The following is a 21,284-nucleotide window of genomic DNA, read 5'->3' as shown; positions in this document are numbered from 1 at the left end:
AATATTATACTACACTTTTTAATATATTAAATAAAAATAAAATTTTTGAGAGTTAATTTTTAAATAATATTAAAACACCATTTTGAAATTTGTATTCTTTATTTTAAATAAAACAAAGTTCAAATGATACCATCACAGGATTGGCCAATCGACCGTGAAAAGCGGTGATTAATACCCTTGGAGGGTAATGGATGGCAATGCTGTAGCCAATGAAGTTCTAACTGAGGCTCGGCTATTGCTGTTATCCTCCTGCCATGATCACAGCTTTAATAGCGCAATAACATTATCCCTACACTGTCCTCTACAGATAACGGGGAAGATAAAAAGCATTCTTGCTTCGCCCCTTTAAGCCAGTCCTTATATAAGGACTATAAGGATACCATCAGAAATTTCGGCATAGATAAACTATTCCCATCAAAATATATATTTTTTTTTATTTACACTGGTTGGGGGCGGAGATAAATTTGCTTTCATAAGCGTTTAAAATAAAATATGCCCTACTTTGAAGCGAGCTAAATACGACAAATATCTCCACTCCGGCTGGTCATAGATAGGACGTACTACAGTAAAAAAAAAAAAAAAACTCTAAAGTAGCAATTGGATCCTTATTCAGTTAATGATACTGCACTACATCTCGAAATTTTAAACCAGACCTAAAAGGTTTCGCTCAATTTGTGTTGTTGTTATTAACATCATTGCAGTTTTATTTCAGAAAAGAGCCCTCAGATGAAGAAAATAAACATAGCCCAAAACACACAAAACTACTAAATCTGAGATCCAATTTCAAAGTACAGAAAGTTATCGGATTTTGTCTATTGCCGTGATACAAAGAACAGAAATAAAACAAACTTCAAAGTTTGATATATTTTATACTCCATGTATTCGTAGTCGTAGAATCAGAGAGAAAAAAAAACTGTGCGAGGTGTAAAACTGCAGGTTTATCTCATAAATTTATTGTGGCGTAACTGATATCTCCTTAAATGACATAAATGAACAGTTGAAAGCCATAAATTGCGATCAAGGTTTTGTAACTTGCGACAGCTCCTGGCAACAGGTGGAGTTCTGGTGAGAATTTCGACCATGTCAGAAGATGTGCGCTTTCCTGTTTAAAGTGATGAGTAAATCGAAATCTCTAACCCACTCTTCTGTTTTGTGTTGGAAAAAATGTCTGAATGTAAGGTAACTGTATCATGCGTTCCAACATTTGGTAAATAGTTTACTTTACTTCAATAAATAATCTAAATTAAGTGGATATTAAAATACTAAGGAAAGTGGTCAGAGTTTACTCCACCTTTACCACGAGTTGCCCCTGTCATGAAAGGTTTGCATGCGCTTGGATCCGCCGAAACTTTTATAGTTTCTATATTCAGCACGAAACTCTTGCAGTTTCTCTATTCAGCTTTGAAATAATGTTGGATTCAATATCCACTTAATTTAAATAATTTTGTATCGCCGAAATGAAGCCTTTTGGCTCTTTATTTCACTAATCCAAGAAATAATATTTTGTTAAAAACTTTCTCAAATTCAGAATATAGTATAGTAATATGGTCGAACACCATTTGGTTATTTGTATATCAGAAATATTAATTCAACTGTTACTACTGCAATGCTTAGATCAACTGTTACCGCCAGGGTGCAGTGATTTAGTAATAATTCCGTCCGATATAATGTAATTCTTAGGATGTGTTCTACATTATGTAGTACTTAGATCAACTAATGGTGAAGGATTGTGCAATACTTCAAGCGAAAACGTTTGTGGTTCGTTTATATACTAAGATAAAATATGGATGTAAACAGCAATATAATTTCCTGTCAAGTATAATATAATATATGTTTAGTCCTTTTTTTTTTTTTAATTTTGCTGTTAAAATATTTAATGTGTTAAGAGTATATAAAATTTCAATTGTCATTTTGAAGGAAGGATTTAATAAGAGTTTTAAACTGCTATTTTTCTAAGAAAGATGGAAAAACATCCTTGTTGTACATATACAGGCCACTGAATTAGAAACTTCAGAAATCAGTGGTTTCCGTGTTGTCATACGACTACCAATACCGATCTTCAATTCCCTGCGCATAGTTGGTGAGAAGAGTCGGGAACAGCCTTCATTAAATGCTTCGGTCAATTGCTGCAGAGAAATTCTGTTTGTCCGGACAAACTTCTCAGACGACGGTGATCTCGTTCCTGTCAGACTGTCTTAGAACCGCAGTTACGCCTCTTAGACAAGAAATGTGGGTTATTTTCCCACTGATTAAATACCGAGGATATCTCACTTTTTGAGAAACCAGTCAATTTTGTTGTTTTCAAAACCGTGGCACTCACATAAACCCTAAATTTATCGAACTCGGAAAAATCGTTTGTTTTCCCATTGTGATCGACAATATTAACGATTACCGACCAACAGCATTCTTAAATAGTTGCCTAGAACAGTGCTTCCCAAACTGTGGGCCGCGGCCCCCTTGGGGACTGTAGGTTTTGTTGAGGGGACCATGAAATAATGAAAACAAATTTAAAATGTTTTAAGACTAAGTGCGCCATGTCAAATGTGCATGTAAGATGCTAAAAATGTAATATTTGCATTTGATTTTTGCAATATTCGCTGTGTATGTTTTGTATTGAATATAAATACATAAATATTATAATAATATATGTCTGTATTACGATTTTTTTTCGAGGGGGACCGTGAAATATTTTAATTTTTCCAATGGTGCCTTTACACCCATAAATTTGGGAAGCACTGGCCTAGAGCACGTGGTGACCAAGTATTTTGCATATACGCCGCGTAAGTGGCATTTACGTATATCTGCTTAAAGGTTTCTAGTACATTAGTACTGTGAGTGAGCTACATTTTTCGTTCTTTTTTTTTATTTTCATTATTTTAAAAAATTTGAGGTTTTTTTTTCCAGTTAATGGCTTCTTAACGTCCATATTACCAGAAAATAACATGCCGTGTATAAATTTAATATCCACTTTTCTGATATCAAAGCATTGATATGTATTCATTGACAGATAATGCTATAGATATCAATTTTGGGTTGCATGGAAGAGAACATGCAACCTATAAGCACACATCGACTCTGTCTTTACATTCAAAGGCCACCAAAAATCTCCAGCTTTTGTCTTTGACGGTTTGGTTCTACGAACTTACATTATCTTTTAAGCATTGTTTGTACAAACTCAGTTTCATTGCGCATCGTATCAGTTTACACATACGACGTTTTATGTGAACACAACGCCCTCAAGTGTCATTTTATCGTTAGAAATAAAACAGCTAAATTAATTATATAAATTTGATAGCAATCTTATTGTCTTTTGGTAAGTCATTAAGCGTAGTCTAATCCAAAGCCATGAGTAATCGAAGGAGGTTTAAAAATTATTTTTACACGTACTCAAATTGAAAAACTTTAATAAATATAAAAAAAATAAATACTTGTAAAATGGCGAAAGATATTTAAGTGTAACAATTTCAGCTACGATTTCAGAAACAGTTGTTTCTTTGAATGTTTTATTACAAAAGTACTTTTATTACTATTTTCCTGATTTAAGTTCAAAGTTATAAGCTATTCAAGTGTACGGATGTATATATGCCTATAGATGAACGAACATTTATCTACATGAAAGATTAAAATAATAATTCCAATACCCCAAAAGAATAAAACCCACACATTTATAGGAGTACTTATGATCTAATGTATTTCCGATTCATAACGTTCCTTTTACATAGCTACCCAAGTTCCTAGCTACGTAAAGCAATATAGACTTTTTGCTGTGCACTAAGGATTTTTTCTTCTTTCTTTTAGTGTTTTTCTTTTTTTCTTTTCTCCTTGCTTCGTTCCTTCTACTACTAAAGACCTGCATCTGTATCTAAGGCAGCTTGTGGCAACGCCGCATGTCATTACGGTAAGAATTTTCCGGGACGGCAGCTTTGATTTTCTCATCTGGTTTTCATTCGAAGATCGTTACCATCAAAAAATCACATAAAATCAGTCAAAACATGGAGTGGGATTTCTTGATGAAAAGAAACATGAAAAACTCTTTCTTGTACAGGGCGCCTCGCCCGTTTTCCGTATAAAAAGCAAGAGGGGGTGAAGAAAGGGGGTGAAAAAACAAGACAAGTATTCTGCAGAAGAAAAATACCTATGGGAGACAAGGGAAGGAAAACACATTTAGGAAGCGGAAAGAAATTAAAAGAACAAAATATAAAGTACTTTCCCTCTCGTAACATAGAGGCCTAGAAATGTGTATAAGAACAAAACGTATCGAGATAAAAAAACGGTGTGCGGGAGGTTAACATAGTTTACTGGCAACTGTGTTCACACACGTAATGAATTCTACAAAGAAAACTTACCGAATAAATAAAGAAAGAAAAATAATAACGCATTCTGACTTTCAGTATTGAGGTACTAGCGGCAAATGAGGCTCACTTACGAAGAACTTGCCGATTGCAAAATTAATAAATAGAAGGAAGATTTATGGTATGGTAAAAATAGCTTCAAAATATATCCACTTTAGATTACCGAACGTAAGATAAATTACCAAAATGGACGACATTACTAAACTTAAGTCTACTAAATTACATTTTCCGTTTCTAGCTGGAAAAGTTACATCAGGATCTTTTGGCATTACATATCAGGGCTTCTTTCGTTAATGAATGTAGAAAGTATTCATTAAGTATTTATTAAGTAATTGTTATTGAAAATTAATCCCACCATATTTGTGAGTGGCACATTTTGTGTGGGCTTCTTATCCCAATCTTATGACATTTAGTTCCGTTAATTTGTCGTTTCGTCTTGAATTTCGCAACATCGTCAAGAACACCAATCGAAAGTTAGAAAAATAGATATTAAATGACTATCAAAGTCTTTCCAGTTTTTTTTTTCTATTTTCTAATCAAGTTTAGTTTTCTTAGTCCTGGATATTATCAACAAAGTATACAGAGAATCTAGTGGATCGATATTGCTTTTATCCTGTCTTATACTGAACTTCGTTAGAAAACACAAAAATGGCTAAGAGGAAGAACCAAAGCCTAATTAAAATCTTCTACACTTGTCGTGGAAGCAGAATAAATGCAAAATAAATATACATAGCCGATCACGGCTAACATCCCGCCCCTTTCTAGAAACTTACATTAACTAGCCATAAAACTGTGTTTCAATCTCATCACGCCTCAAGATACGGTTTTACATGAAGTAAAGACGTCATTATACCCTAATGATTGTGTCGCAGGCATGTTCTATCCCAGGATAATGGAATTTTTAACCTCATTACCGCGACCTCTGAGCTTCATTGGTTTTTAATTATTCCCACTGTGTGTGTGTGTGTGTGTGCGTATGTGGTTGCGAAAAGTCTTCATTACCATCCCCTCATTTCCATATCCATTATCATTAATTTCTTCTCCGCCATCGAGAGGTTTATTATAACGCAACAAAACATAAGGGGGAGGGGCTTTCTGTTTCAGACAACTTGTTTCTTTTTCGCATGCCTTTACACCAATCTTTTACTTTGTCCATAAAACAAAAGATGGTGCTGATAAAAAGAGAACTTGGCGACACAAGAATAACTTCTAGGGACAAAGAAAACTTGTGTTATCTTTAAAAGTTTCATCTCGCAGCTTCGGGGCGATAATAATGAACGTCTTGGCATTGTGATTTCTGGGTGTGTAATGTCGACGTTCAGGTACAATTTTTCAGTAACTCTTCGTTTTGCGATACAAATGCTAGTTGATTATGAGTTTTTATATGACGGTGAATGTTTCAAAGAATAACAATTCGGAAGCTTTGTTTTTCAGAGTCGTTTATCTTCTTTTCATTAGAGCAGCGAAAGACTCGATAAATAATAAACTACTGCATTTCTCTTCTTTCATTACGGCTTTGTGTAAGGAAATTTAGTTAGCGCTGACATTTATCATGCATTATCAAATACATTATTTTTGTTTTACTCAATTTAAAAACTTTACTCTGCTATTTGAAACATCGATCGACTTTTTATGTCGTTACAAAATGATATCAGTGGCTTATATTCTTTCCCAGAGCTTGTAACGTTTTGTACCAATTAAATTTGGTAGGAAATATTACTGACCGTCTGAATCGAGTGTTAATTTTTTTCCAGTTTGTATCGTTTCTAAAATAAACCTTATCTTTTAAACACCAAATTCTTAAGAACTGGAGATTAAGATAGATTTTCGCTGACAAATCGAACTTTTCCGTACAATTCGCTTTGAGCAAGGTATATAATTATATGTACATATTTCGAGACACATTTGTACCAACAGCTCAATATAGCATAAAAGATGGGGGTGTGCATTCTTATTCGCGAAAGAACTTACTTTTCAAATCACTCCCTAAATTTATGGTTGCAATTTATTAAAAATTTTTTGTTTGGCTAGATGGGTGAAGCAAGAATGCTTTTCATATTCCCCGTTACCTGTAGAAGAAAATGGATGGATGGAGTAATATAGGGCTGTTAGTTTAATTGGAATACTTGCAATCTAGTTTAACCTATATTGCATGCTCATAATCAAAATATTCTTCCCTCCCTTATTCTTCCTATTAAGTTATCCATTGTGTTCCTCAGTAACTTGCTGAGGAACACAATAGATAACATTCGAGATAACTCGGCCTAGAGATTACCGTATTTTAGTTATTTTGTTGAAGTTATGAATATCACTATTTGATTACACTTCAAACAATAGTACATTCACCACTTAAGTGATCCTGGTTCTCGATAGAAAGGTCTCTCATTTATCTGATACACTTACTTCCCAAATAAATGAAGTTTGTAGTCCGATTTTACAAAAAGCATAATTGAATATTTTATGTATGGGTAGTCAGTAAAAAAAACAAAGTACATGATACTTTCTAACTGCTTCGTTGAAGTAAGTAAAAGTTAATATTTTTCAGTACTACTTAAGAGTTTAATAAATGTATATGGAAGATTTTGTTTTCTTTCATTAAGTGTGATTAACAAAAGAAAAAAAAAACACTCGGTTAAATAAGAAGACGAATGTAATTTATACAGCAAAAGAGAAGAAAAGAAATCTCTTAAAGAATAATAAGCACTACTTTCATACCGTTCAAATACTGAATTAGCATTCATTCTCCTTTCCAAACAATAAATGTGCTTTCCAGACAAATACTAAATTTTATACTTTTCTCCATAATTGAGTATCCAAATATAAAATATTAATATGTGTTTACTTAATTTGGGTCACATTTCTGAAATATCATCAAATACCAAAAAGTTATTTTTTTATCATATAAAACTAATAATAAATTAAATTTTTATTTTTTACTAAGGAATTTTTATTAACTAACTTCTTCGACCTCATTTAAAATATTGAGTATAATTCTAAAACCTCTTTAATTCCAATATCTTTAAAATATAAATATCATGATTTGCGATGGCTGTATAAACACCTCAGTCCTTTTTAGGACTTCCAGGGTAGCGGATGGCAAATGCTGTAGCCAATGAAGTTTTAACTGAGGCCCGGCTAATGCCGTTACTCAGCCATGACTAGAGCTTTTAGCTCAATAACACCCCATCCACACAGATCCACACAGATTTTCTTCATTCAGATGACGGGATAAAGAGTCAAGGACTCAGTCCATCGCCCAGTTCTTTTAAGAACTTTAATGAATTGCGAAAAACCCATCCAGGGTAATGGATGTGGATGGCAATGCTGTTTCCCCAACAGGAGTTTTATAGTTTTTATCGATTATATTTCTCTTCCTCTATCGAAGTTCCGTAATGGCACCTACTTCACGCCGATATTTAGAAAAGCAATTTCCTTCTTTTTGGGGTTAAATTTACAAAAAATATTTACTGAATGACGTTGGTCGAAAAACTGCCTGTTCGCTGATCACCAGCATGGCACAAATTCTAAAATTAAGGAAAACAAGAAGTATTACCAAAATAAATCTGTCGCTCATAAATCGCACAAGTGAAATGCAATCAACATATCTGTTGCGTAACTTACATTCGGAACTCGGGAAGGTTAGAAGTAGGAAGCGAGTATCTTACCCACTAATTTAAGAACCGCTCCCATATTTCATTCTTCAGGACTTAACTTATTGTTGTCATGGAAACACGGATGTATCACAACCAGACTATTCTGTTACGTAGAAAGAACTGTCACTAATTTTTCTCAACGACTGTGAGATATAATGAAGGAATTTGCTTCCATAGCGAATAAGAGTAATGTTATGCAACTAGTGATGAAGTCTATTTGCAATATGAACGTTCTTGTATGAGATGTGACAAGAAATTCTCTTCTTTTACAAAAACACTTGCTTCGATTTGAGCCAGCGAATGAAATTCCATAAATAACACTAAACTGGTCGCGATTTCCGATTTTTTTCCCCTTTCAACTCCTTTTCTTCTCTTGATTAAACTGCTATTTGTGTTTGACTCGTTGCGTTTCTCTCGTCATCGCAAAATCGTATTTCTTCTCGCGTGATCAAATTTTAAGGTTTTTTTTATTTCTTTTCTTTTCGTTCTTCTACTCCAAGACGTCTTCATTGTGCGTGTTTTTCTTTACGTACAGTTCTCTCCTTTTTTTTTTTTTATTTCTGTCTGAAACGCACTTTTACTACGGATAACTTTCCACTTTTCTCCCACCAAAACCTTCCTTGGGATATTTTTAAGACACTTCTACACACTTCAAAGAATGACTGTTACTGCAAACAGTAGTTTTTATTTTATTTGTTCGTTTCTTTCTTTTTTTTTTTTTCCCGCGTGCACTTTCTTTTCAAGTGGATTTCTGAGTGGCTACCCTTTCATTGTCTCTTCTTAATGATCTTTTATGTGGACCACAAACGGAAAAGTATTGGATTTTTATACAATAAGTCTTTTCTTTAACTTGTTTGATTGCGATAAGGAACGTAAGATGTGGACAATACAATACTGAGAATCAAAGACAAAAAAATTTCTTTTAACCTTATTAAGATGAATATTGAATGATTAAAATATTAATCACTCTTTTTTTTTTTTAATTTGTTGACGGACTTCAGTAGAATGTTTGTACTGAAGGTGCTCCACTTGTATTCAGAACAGTTTCTTAACTTCAGTGTCATAAAGGAATAATTTAAACTATTTAAATTTTTTTACCTTCCTTGTAATGTCGAAAACCTATTTTTATACTATACTGAAACTGCAAAATAATTTAGTGCTGTCAAATATAAGTGAAAAACCAATTACCAACAGAAAAGACTGTATTAAATCAAAATACCGTTTTATATCTTCAAATTCAAGTAAAAATGTAAGGGTGAGATCTGCGTTTTCTCGTGCATTATCGGAGAATTAGTGTACATTTGAAACACAGTTCAAATGTGCATAAGTTCAATGATCACCTAGTCAGTTTAGTAAGTTAAAATATTTAACACGAAATATCTAGATTCAGAAAGAAAGTCTGGAAAATTGCTTTGTCGTAGGCAACATCTAGCGTATTAGATTGAAATGGAAGTGAAATGTAGGTATTGTTCTGTCTATTTTATAAGTCGTTTATTTCTCTACAATATTATAACTGTTACAGTTATATCATTATGATGCCACAAGTGATTTGTTTTTAATATGAACACCGGCTTACTACTTACATTTTCTGATGGAAATGTTTTCTTTGAAATTGGGTTTTATTTACTTAAAAACAGGATAAAATAAATAAAAGCCACGCGCGCGATTCGTGGCCTTAGCTGCTTTGACATTTAATTTGACATTAAATGCAAACAAATCATTTTCTCTCACTCAAAACTGAACAGAATACACTTATCCTTTGTGAACAGGATATCATACCACCTCTAGTTTTTTGTAACATTTAAGTAGGAGATTTTCATTGCCGATGTGACACTACTCGAGGTGTTAATGCTCTACTGGTTCGCAAATATAGATTAGGTGTGACTTGTTTTAAAATCAAGACTTAAAAAAAAAATCGAATTCATCTGCCCAGTGTGTTAAAATTTATGTGTACAATTCAACCTCATTTCACGCTCACAATAGTTAGACTTATAACACTTGCAATACTACTAATATATTCAAAGCAATAAATAATATCCTGTTCTTTAAAGGAGCCATCAGAAAATCATAATATAACCTTGATATTTTATGCTCATGCTTCTAGGTCACACGGCCGGTGTCCACGGTATCGGAGTCACAGGCGTCAACGGAGTTAGTGGAATGACCGGACTTCCTGGAGGACCAGGAGTCATATCAATGACCCCGCCACACGGTCTTGCATTCCCATTACCAGCATCTTTCCCTTGGGCAGCGGCTGCAAGAGGCAAACCGAGGAGAGGAATGATGAGGAGGGCCGTGTTTTCCGATGCACAGAGGCAAGGGCTGGAGAAACGCTTTCAAGTCCAGAAATACATCAGTAAGCCGGATCGTAAAAAGTTGGCGGAAAAGTTGGGGCTAAAGGATTCTCAGGTAGGGTGCACTTGTTGATTGATTCAATAATTAATCACAGTTTACTTATTTTATTTGTAATGCGTTTTAAAACTCCCGAAACTTGCCTTACTATCAGCGCATTTTCGTAGTATGATCATGTGATGATACTCGTAAGCAGTAAAACATTAAGACTATCCGGTCTGTTTCTGGCCAACCGTGTAGCCCGATTGACCCTGAAAAGGCTGATAGTGGTGGTATCCCTGAGGAGATTGTTCTTATGGGCATTAGTGGATCAACTCATCCTCAATTGAGAACACACAATGAAGGTTAATTCTTACCTGGTGATTGTTCGACCGTGCATTTGCCCTACAAGTGACTTCTCACCCAATGGATCTGGAATCCAGCAAGACAATGTCCTATATTACAAGGCATGCATTGTCCAAGCAATTAGTGTACTCCCTGGCCACCTAGTTCTTTTGTGGGATCATGTGGAGCGCAGAATCTAAAGATTAGTAGTGCCGGATTGACCTCCGAGCCGTTATTCTGTCTAGTTAGTACAGAATATCTCAGAACACATTTCCTGGTCCAGTGGAGTCAACAACAAGCCAGATGCAAGCAATTATCTCTGCAAAAGGAGGCGCAACACGCTACTAGGTAGGTGGTCGTAATGGTTTGTCTCATGAGTGTGTTTGTTAGCGTAATTTTCTTTTTTCTTTAAGGAAATTTTCATTAGCGACAAAAATAAAATGACCATTAAATAACTTTACAGTTACCTGAATATATATAAACTACGAAGGTTCTCTTTCGTACATATGTGTTCTAGGATATTTATCCCTATGATAGTACATTTGTTCGATCCTTAAGATCAGTATTTGAATATTTCGTGGACCTTTTAGGTATAATATTTCCGTTATATCCGAATGTGGTACTGTTTATTATAATAAAACAGAATAACACAAGCAAGGACCCTGAAACTGTAGTAATTTCTGTTTCTGCATCATTCGCTATGAAATATGTGCTGTTGGTATACATCAACTGGATAAACTAAGTAATTGAGCGATGATGAGTAATACAGTAGCGAACAAATAAATCCCAACACTTACGTTTTAAAGAAAAATTTTAATTTCGCAAGAAAATAATACAAAACTTAAACTACCATTTTACCTAATAATTCATATGTGATCTTCTGTTCCTAATAATTCATTAATTTGCTTAGGCATGGATTATAACCAACGAAGAACACATTTTTCTTATTTCCGCATCTCAAAACCATACTTTTATAATGGATTATATTAAGTCATCTTTTGTATCACAATTTAATTTTCCAAGTCTCTTTTTTACTATGGCCAACATATTTTCTATTGGGTTAATGTCAGGAGAGTTACGGCCACTGAAGCAATTGGATTTTTGAGGAACGTTTTTTGAAGTGTGGCATGGAGCGAGATCCTGTTGGAAGATGAGTTATTTGTCATTCTGGATCTCTGGGACCACTCTTTTCTCCAATATTTCTATGTATTGGTCACTTTTCATCATACCATCAACAGGCCCAAGTAATTCTGAAATGTCATGTGTAAAACAACCCCAGAACATCTTTTTCGCTGGGTATTTAGGAGCTTGTTGAAGGTGGGCTGGAAAAGTATTCTCAGCAACTGATTTACGACTCGCTTTTCTTGGACAAAGAAATGGCTCTCATCTGACTTTCTTCCACTTCTCAACAGTACAATCTTTGTGCACTTTTCCCCACTGGAGCCTCTTTTTCTGTATTGCCTTCTTCAACAGTTGTTTCTTTTTCTTTTTCTTTTTGGTATGTGGGCTATCCTCCCTGCTTCCAACAATCTTCGATGGACTGTCATGTCAGAAACATTAATCTCACTAGTAGCCAAGCCTCTATGTCCAAAGCAGATAATCTTGGATTTATTTTGCTTTTTCTAACTAGTCAACGATCTTGAGTAAGTGTAGTTTCCCTTTTCTTTTTCTCCCAAATTTTTCTTTTGTCAGGAGAAAAAGGTACCTGTCTCCCTAAACTTAAAATCGCATTAACAGCGATTTTAATGATCCAAACACCAACTCACACTTTTTGGCAGTTTGTCTTTGAGTCATGGATGTGTGCCGAGGAGTACATATTTTTGAACGCTTTCTTGGAGGTGTATCCATTTTACCGCTACACAAAATGAATAAGATACTACGAATATCAACTTTGTTTATACGATTAAAAACGCAAAACGCTATTAATATCCATCGTAGAGACAAAACACGCAGCTGACCAAAATAGTAAACCGAAGTCAAAAATATTGTGAAAGAAAAACAAACCAAAACAAAAAACTTGATGAAACATTGGCTTGTTCGGAGTAATTTGTTCGTTACCATATTACAGATATTTAGTACCTTAAAAGAAAATTACAAATTTCGATATTACAAAAGCCTAAATAAACCCACAAATATGTTAGATAGGCGTGTCATGGGTATAATAATTCTCAAAATAATACCATAAAATATAAAATTTAAGTGACGAATTGCCTCCAGATGAAACCACTTGTTATCAGTAATTTTCTTTCAAATAAACGTTTTACAGAAAAAAATAATAAACTTAAGAAGACAGGAAATGAGATACCGTATTCAGAAGTGCTAAACAAGAAGAGAGCCTCTCGCATAGTCTCTTAAATATGATGGATGACCAAATGCGTTGGACGTTGCGATATTACAACAGTTTCTAAAGACCTTGAGAGCATGGAATCTATAATGAAAGAAAAAAAGTCGGAAGAGTTAGGAAAACTGTGGTTTAAAAAATATGTAAGGTAGCAGTAGATGATATTAATGGATTATAAGATATTATTTACATTCAAGCGTGTGGCCATTCGAGTATATAACTGACGCAGCCCCAGCTGAAATGCTTCCCTAATAGGGAAAAAATCGGTTAAGTTGCATCTGATGCATAGATTTCGTATGGCAACGAGTAGGCTTACAAGCGAAATTCTGAGTTTCTTGTGTTGAGTGAAAAACCATACAGTTTTGTTTAATTGATGCCTTTATTGGATTATATTCTTAATTGGAATTAATCTATTGTTCTAATTTTCCGTTTTTTTCTACAAATACGAGAGCAAATAATATGCTCATAATAAACAATCAAGATATTTTAAAATACCTTGACTTATGGTTTCTCATGCATCTTCAATAAACTAGTGATGTGTGTGTGTGTGCGCGCATCTTCAATAAACTAGTGAAGTGTGTGTGTTCGGCAGCTGATTTGGCATGGATATAAACTATTTCCAAAACATAAAAAAAATCCATTTAAGAAAACTTCCAAAAGAATTTTTATAATCCATTTTAAGAACAGCTTAGTTGTTCACAAAGTGTTTTATAAAAGAAAAACATTCTTTCAGCGTCAAAACTACACATTAACGACAAATGATTCTATTAAAGAAAAGACAGCCACTGCCTTTAAACTTTTAGCGATAATCAAAAAATGCTGTTTTCGAAGTTTGAGGGATATCTTTTTATTTTGTTAAAATATGACATGTGGATCTGAAGGCAGAATCCCTTCTGAGTAGCATGCACTATTGAAAAGATAAAACTGCAAAAATATTTCAAAGGCTATTTTCCACATTTAACAGTGTATTAATAAGTTTGTTATTTTTCAAAACAGTATTTACAAATGAAATGTATTTTGAAGGCGTATTTTAAAGATTTGATATTAAAACTCTTTTATAAATACGTCGGAGTCCTGCGGATTTTATTTTATTTTATTTTATTTTTTTTTTGTATCGCACTTCGTTCTTCTAGCAAAATATACAAAACCAGTCTGAACAGACACGCCACTAACAGGACAAAGCTGAGACAGCGAAGGAGATTGGATAGTCCAATAATGTTGATGGACATGTCTTAAAATAGGTGCCTATCCAGCACTTAGCAATTTTTTTTGGGATGCTCCTGTTTCCATCAAACATAAAACAGACATCGGAAACATTTGGTAGTGGTGTTACATATATCAAGTATGAATTAGGCTAATTATAGTTAAAAGGATTAACGCAAACATTCGTAAAGTAAGTACTAATATTTGTGTTAGTACCGTATGATCCTTCTACAACCAAGGCAACAAAAAAGCTTTTTTTTGATTGTCGGAAAAAACTTGCAACTTACAACGGAAATTCATGTAACGTAATTGTAGACCACAAAGAAGCTTGCCGTCAAGTACAAGTAAACTACAAATGTACTGTCGAAATAAATGTATTTATAGTTTTGGATGGGTACAGACGTGTATGCAAGTAAATACACCCTCTGTCCAAAAACAAACCGAACTTTTCGAAAATAGCAGAAACTAGTGGCGCCACCTGTTGTATTTTTTTTATGTCGAAAGCGGCAATCTTCATTAGTGTTGTGTCAACTGTTTATGACATTTGTTTCATTAGAAGCCGAGTTATAGTGCCAAGAGTGACAGTGCATTTTGACGAAAGGTAGGAAAATGAGATTCAAACAGAGAGCTGCGATTGACTTTTGTATTAAACTTGGTAAAAGTTTTACCGAAATGCATCAAATGCTTCAAAAAGCGTACGGTGATGAATGCTTATCCCATACTCAAGTTTACGAGTGGTTTAAGCGATTTCAAAGTGGTCTTGAGACGCTTGAGGACGACGAAAAGCCGGGCCTTCCAAAAACTGGACTGAGTGAAGTTAACATCCAAAAAGTGCGCGATTTCATCAACGAAAACCCGAAATCGTCCATGAGATGGATGGAAGATGAATTGGGGATTCCAAAATCAACTGTGCACAACATTTTTATCGAGAGTTTGGACCTTCGTAATTTGAATTCACGATTTGTTCCTCACAAGTTGACCGACGACCAAAAAATGTATCGAATTGAACACTGCAATTAAAACCGCTCGTAAGTACTCAAACCTTCATAGAAACAATCGTTACTGGTGACGAAACGTGGTGTTTTGAGTATGAGCCCGAAACAAAGCATCAGTGCTAAGTGGAGACCCCCAGAACAGGGGCATCCGAAAAAAAGTCGCTTGAAGAAGTCAAAAGTAAAGACAATTCTGATTTGTTTCTACGATTCCAAGGGCATTATCCACAAAGAATTCGTTTCGCCCGGTCAAACGGTCAATGGCGAGTTATATCTCGAAGTTTTGAAGTGATTGATAGCGAGAATTCGTCGTATACGGCATGAATATCGTGATGCAGGCAGCTGGTCACTTTTGCACGATAATGCACCATCTCATTGTCCGAACATTGTGAGACAGTTTTTGAGCAAAAACCAAGTTTGTATGTTGGATCACTCTTCGTATTCACCTGCTTTAGCACCCTGTGACTTCTTTCTCTTCCCCCGACTTCATTTGCCGATGAAAGGAAAGCGATACGACACCATTGAAAATGTTCAAGCGGCAGTAACCACGACCCTCAACAGTATCCCAAAAACCGATATAAAAAACTCGTTTAACGAATTAACTGACCGTGCCAAACGCTATATCGAAGCTGAGGGAGAGTATAGTGATTGAAATAAATCATTTGAATAATTATAATTGGCCTGTGTTTTATTTTATACTTTTGCTAAAATCTGCTTATTTCTGTCAAACCATTGCAATAGTAAATGATTTGACGAGGTTCAAGATTCCCTATCAGATTTAGGAGTAAGTTCAAATTCCTCAAAACAGAGCTGTGTCTTAATCATGTAAGTCAAATTACGGTCGAGGCTCGATTTTTAATAGAAATCTTGAAATACCTCATGAAAAGCTTTTGTGTTCATTAATATCTGGTAAAAGCTCAAAGCTGTGACAGTCTTTTTTTTCTTTTTTTTTTTTTTACAAAATAAACTTGTGTAAAAACGGGGTTAAGCAACACATTTTTTACGTAATAAGTGCTTAAACAGACAAATTATGATATAATTTTATTCTGGATAAGGCACTAGTATTGGAGATGAGATGCGCACGCCTTAGAAAGCACCATCACTTAACGGATTGCATGATAAAGAGAACTATAAATATCATTCCTGGCTTCCAACTGGTTTGTTCCACTTTTTCAGTTTTCTTGCGTTTTTTTGGCTATGTCTCTTCTCCGTATTTTCATGTGAATTCCACCCACAGGTGTGGAATAAATTACATAATTTAGAAATCTCACGCTTGAGATTTTGTTCAAGCAGTTTCAACCCATCGTGCAGGGTGATAGTCTCGCAGAAGGCGATGAAAATATTCTACAATCATGTCATAGATTGATTTGAACTAACAATATGCTGACTGCAAACGGAGACGCTATCCAATCGGCCCACCAACGCCAATCTGACGTTCTCCGTCTTCATTTGTATCATTTTATGCTATCGTTTCCAGATCACTGTTGTTGTTTTTTCTAATTATTCTTTATATTTATTTTTTTCTTAATTCGTCGCTTGTTCTGACCGGTCAGAACAATCGATGTGAGCTTTACTTAGGAAGATCTGGTGTTAGATCTCTTCCAAAACACGAGTAACGATTATAAGGGCTTTCACAGGTGAAGGTAATTTAGTCAGTGTTATAGAGAAGTGATGATTTTACTCCGGATATCGAACGGAGAATATGCGCAGTCATCGGACACCACCTCTTACTCTTAGTTGCTTCGTCTCATTCTAAAAGAGAGAACATGCAGTTATATGGTTATGGGTATCGTGGAGGCAAATGAGGCTACCAAGAGAGTTAAATCGTGTCTAACAGTCGCATTTTACGCTGTTTGTTTCTAGAGGCTGGTTTGTATAATTTTTAAGAGAGATAAAATTGCTGGTCATCTTTAAATGAAATCAAGCAATTTCGTTTCAGTTTCAAAAGACCTAGTAAACGTTTAAGTTCTTGAATCGAATTCAAGGTCTTCGTAATAAGGAATCATGTCTCTTCTTGCAGAATAATTATTTTTCGTATGATAGAGTTAAACTATTTCAAAACTATAAAAAAGACCTAACTGAACAGAGTTAGAGTAATTTGATTAAAATCATTTTAGTTGTCCGCATTAATATATACTAAAAAGAAATCTTAAAAGTACGAAAGGAAAAACAATCATAATCTTAGTAGATAGAGAGAAATTAGGATTATTTCAAATGGAAAACTTCAAACTCGAACTGATTGTGAATATCAAAAATTCTCTTAATAAATAAAGTCGGTTTCATTTCACACCCGGCATGAAAGAGAATTGAACTGAAATGCAGCTAAGAACATTATAATTGCTCTCAGCATGGCGCCGGATATTTTTCAAATAATCAAGAAGACTGAAACCGATTATCTCTTTAGTTAATTTGTATTTAGAAAAAGAGTTTTTACGAATACAAATCCTATAAGTATCTTGTATTGTATATGCCAATAATCGAGATACAGAACGTGCTTAAAACATCGTTTTAATTTGTCTTATAGGTTAGAACGATGTTTAACCAGAAACTTCGCTTTATATTCTACCAAACTAAATCTGCAAAATTCTTAAGTAGTTAATGGGCTTAGAATACGGATGAAAAAAAAAGTAACTTTTAGGGATTACAATTGCTTAAATATTTCGTGGGATTAATTCTTTTCTAGCAAGCGGGATTACGACAAAAATTGCTACTCCAGAAAGAGGTAAGTTTCAGTCATTTATTGAAAATAAAGTAATTGTGTGTACGAGAAAAAAATAAGTTAGCAAACAGAAGAGTTTTGATGTCCTGTAAACTTAACTCGTCTGTTTTATTCCCTCGCGAAAAACTCGCAGTTCCTTAAGAACTTATTTTCGCTCCCAAACTCCTTTAAACTTTCTTCTCCGCGTCATTAGCCCTTTGATGGAACACGAGCGTACCTTTCCGAAACGCTTCGTGTCCATCGACGCACTGCATCTCACTAGGCAGCACGCAGATAACAGACACGAGAAGAGAACGCCGATACGAAATTCTCCTGACAGACAACCCATCCTCTGTTAGTCAGCCTGAGCGCCAATCAATCGCGCTCTGACCAACACGATCTTATGAATGCGACTGAGGCGATGAGACCGCCACATTGTGTATGCTAATGCTGCAATTTGTTGGCAAACATGAAACATATTGCGGTCTCTCTCTCTCTCTCTCTCTCTCTCTCTCTCGCTAAGAGATCGATGGCTGTTACATGGCGCGCGCACACACCACTCTTTCCTCTGGGCGCGCGCGCGCCGACCGTTCCGATCAATAAAGAAGCGCTGCCTTTTTGAGCATCTGGTGTTCTCAGCCAAATCTGATTGGTGACAGCTGTGACGTCATTTGTATTCACGCTATTCAGACACGTGGTGTGCTGGCGTCAGGAACAGTAGAAAACTGTTCTGTCGTTGCTGGTTGTTAATGCTATTGCATCAAAGTGGCATGTATGGTCCGATTTACATGCGTCCTGCGATGGACAAGTGCCGCGCGCGAGCTCGTATGTGAAACCTCTGCAGAACTGCATCACAAGCCAAAAGGCACAGGTTAAAGTTTTCATTGCTTTTATGGGCCTTTCTTCGCGCGCGCCACACACGCACACACACACACAGTAAAACATTTTAAACTTCATTATACTCACGCGGCGTATAAAGTCATCCCATCTAACGAATATTAAATATTAACCGTTTGACCTCCGCACTTGTAAACTAATGCGACTCTAAGTTGTTACCGTGCTGGTGTTTCGGATGTCTGATGTGCAGATTTTTCCAAACTTTTCCATTGTAATGTGCTTCAATCAGTGGATTGAAACCATGGAGACTGCAAAATTAATATTGATACATGTAAAGTTATTCTGCATGAATCAAGGATCCCTTGATAGATGAGAAACGTCGAAGGCAGTTGAGGAATACAAAAATATCTGAGTATTATTATCATTATTTCGGGGGGGGGGGATGAATTTCACAATTTTAAAACCTGCTTGCTAAACTAATTGCAAACTAGACTGCAATCTCTGAGCAGATTGTTAATTAATATCCGCAGAAAAACAAAATAATCTGTTTTAATCAAAGGGAAAAAATCTAAGTTGGAAATTGCGAGATGCTAAAAATGTAGATTAAGTAGTAGTTTCGGTATTGCGTGACCAAGAAAGATTCTGTAATGAATTTGGTTCATTGTTAGATTAAGCTTTCAACCACATCATTACAGATTTTTGTAAATTTTCTCTTTGAATAAAGAAACAAAAGCGTTGAATAACTACTAGCCATCGCGAATTAAACACCAAAATCAACCACAAACTAGAAGAATGTGCGCATGCCCAATATGAGCCTGTGATTATATTTAGTTTATTCATGAGCTTGGCTATAAAACGTATATGGTGATCAAAGAAAAAAAAAAAAAAGAGAACGCTCTCCTACCTTGAAAAGCTTTGATAGTTGGCTTCATAAGTTCCATCGCTCCATAAATACGAAACTATTCGTTCTGGTAGCCACAAGCCGATCCCCAAGACAAGCTGAAACAAATAAAGAGAAAATTACTATGTCTGATTGCGAATAGTAAGTGATAACATTAGTTTCGTAATGTGTAATGATAACAATGTAACTGATAATGTATTATTCGTCAAACAGGAAGAAGGGAATTTAAAAGGAGAACAGTGAATTTAGCACACGTTATAAATTGCTTATGTGATCACCTCAACATTAATAATATGGAATTTTTACTCATTTTCTCTCTTGCATCCATTTTAGTCTTATACAGAGTAGCTCATAAATCATAGAACATGTCGTAGAAAGTGCCCGACTTTGTGAAGTAACTGCACCATTTTAATATCCCCAGATTATTTTTAGTTATGAAAAACCACATCACTTAAATGCCTCCCATTTTCGGCTTCACAAAGGTGGCCATTTTCTACGGCATTTTCCACGCCTTATGGCCACCCTGTATACTGTAGAAACAAATGTATGAACTGTCTTTTATCCATCTCTAGTTGAATTAAGATTTATCGCTCACTTTAAACAGTTCACAATGTCTCCAAGAGACCAAATGGACTTCTTTTATTTGAGAATCCATTTTAAAACTTGTAGCTGCAATCTACTATTTGCTCATAGGGTATTACATATTTTAAATTCCTAGTAATCAAGTTTTCATGAATTTGTCTTTTCGGCGTGTGTGTGTGCGGGGGTTGTCGCATTAGTACAAAACGACTCTTTTCATTCTACTGTTTTCTTTACAGGTAAAAATATGGTTCCAGAATCGCCGTATGAAATGGAGAAACTCCAAAGAGCGAGAACTTCTCTCTTCAGGTGGAACCAGAGAACAGACATTACCAACTAAACACAATCCGAATCCAGATCTCAGTGACGTCGGCGGATTGAATACAAAAACAGAGTGTGATGACTTTGTTACCAAAGACAGTGGACTCGATTCCGCTGTCGACAGTGCTCCTCCAAGTCCTCATATAACGGATTGCAATTCTCACGTGCTATCACTAGATCCTTCTCAAGGTCATCCAGACTGTATTTCATCGGAAGAAGAAGGAGAAATTAAAGTGCTTTGAACTTTTCACAAATAAATTGTGTACATTGATTTGCGCCCTATGAGCGGTGTGCCACCTGGTGTCATATCTCCAAGTTAATTCCACTGATTTCTGTTTCTTATTCCTCTGTCTGTCTATCTGTACGCTCCTGCTTAACATGAGCAATACCAATCATCTCCAGCTATTTTTTCTACAAACAAAACATTAGTATGGGCTGATGAATTGGGAATTTTTTTTCCTCATTAAATGTGATTTCAGTCCTTGATCGCGGGTCATGTTGGAAATAATTATTTCTATTTGAATAACTATTCGAGTAATATGTTTTAGAGGGGGTGGAATGTATGTGCGCGTGAGTGTGTTTATATGTATGAGTGTGTGTGAGGAATCCCCCTTAAAAAGTCTTCCTTGTGTAAGATGTACTCAATCTCTTTATATCCAGGACACATTTGCACACCAGATGTGTTTTTTTGAAAGTCCGTAAGACTTTCTGTTAATCTTAAACTTCGAGTA

The 21,284-nt window shown here is 35.3% G+C and overlaps 1 protein-coding gene across 1 annotated transcript in view; it reads left to right on the top strand.

Annotated features, from left to right (window-relative positions):
* Window positions 1-20,795, top strand: part of LOC150092798 (homeobox protein DBX1-like) — a 67,619-nt gene extending 46,824 nt beyond the window's left edge. Inside the window, exons 3-4 of the mRNA XM_090414281.1 lie at window positions 10,110-10,414; window positions 20,472-20,795. Coding sequence (XP_090270407.1) covers window positions 10,110-10,414; window positions 20,472-20,795 — 629 coding nt within the window. The remainder of the gene's footprint in view (window positions 1-10,109; window positions 10,415-20,471) is intronic.
* The last annotated feature ends 489 nt before the right edge of the window (window positions 20,796-21,284 follow it).

This window comes from Typopeltis vanoorti, chromosome 25 (assembly GCF_054136105.1).
Source record: "Typopeltis vanoorti isolate ZY-2024b chromosome 25, IOZ_Tvanoo_1.0, whole genome shotgun sequence".
NCBI lineage: Eukaryota > Metazoa > Arthropoda > Arachnida > Uropygi > Thelyphonidae > Typopeltis > Typopeltis vanoorti.
Note: the sequence above shows the minus strand (reverse complement) of the source record. Positions and strands in the feature narration are given on the sequence as shown.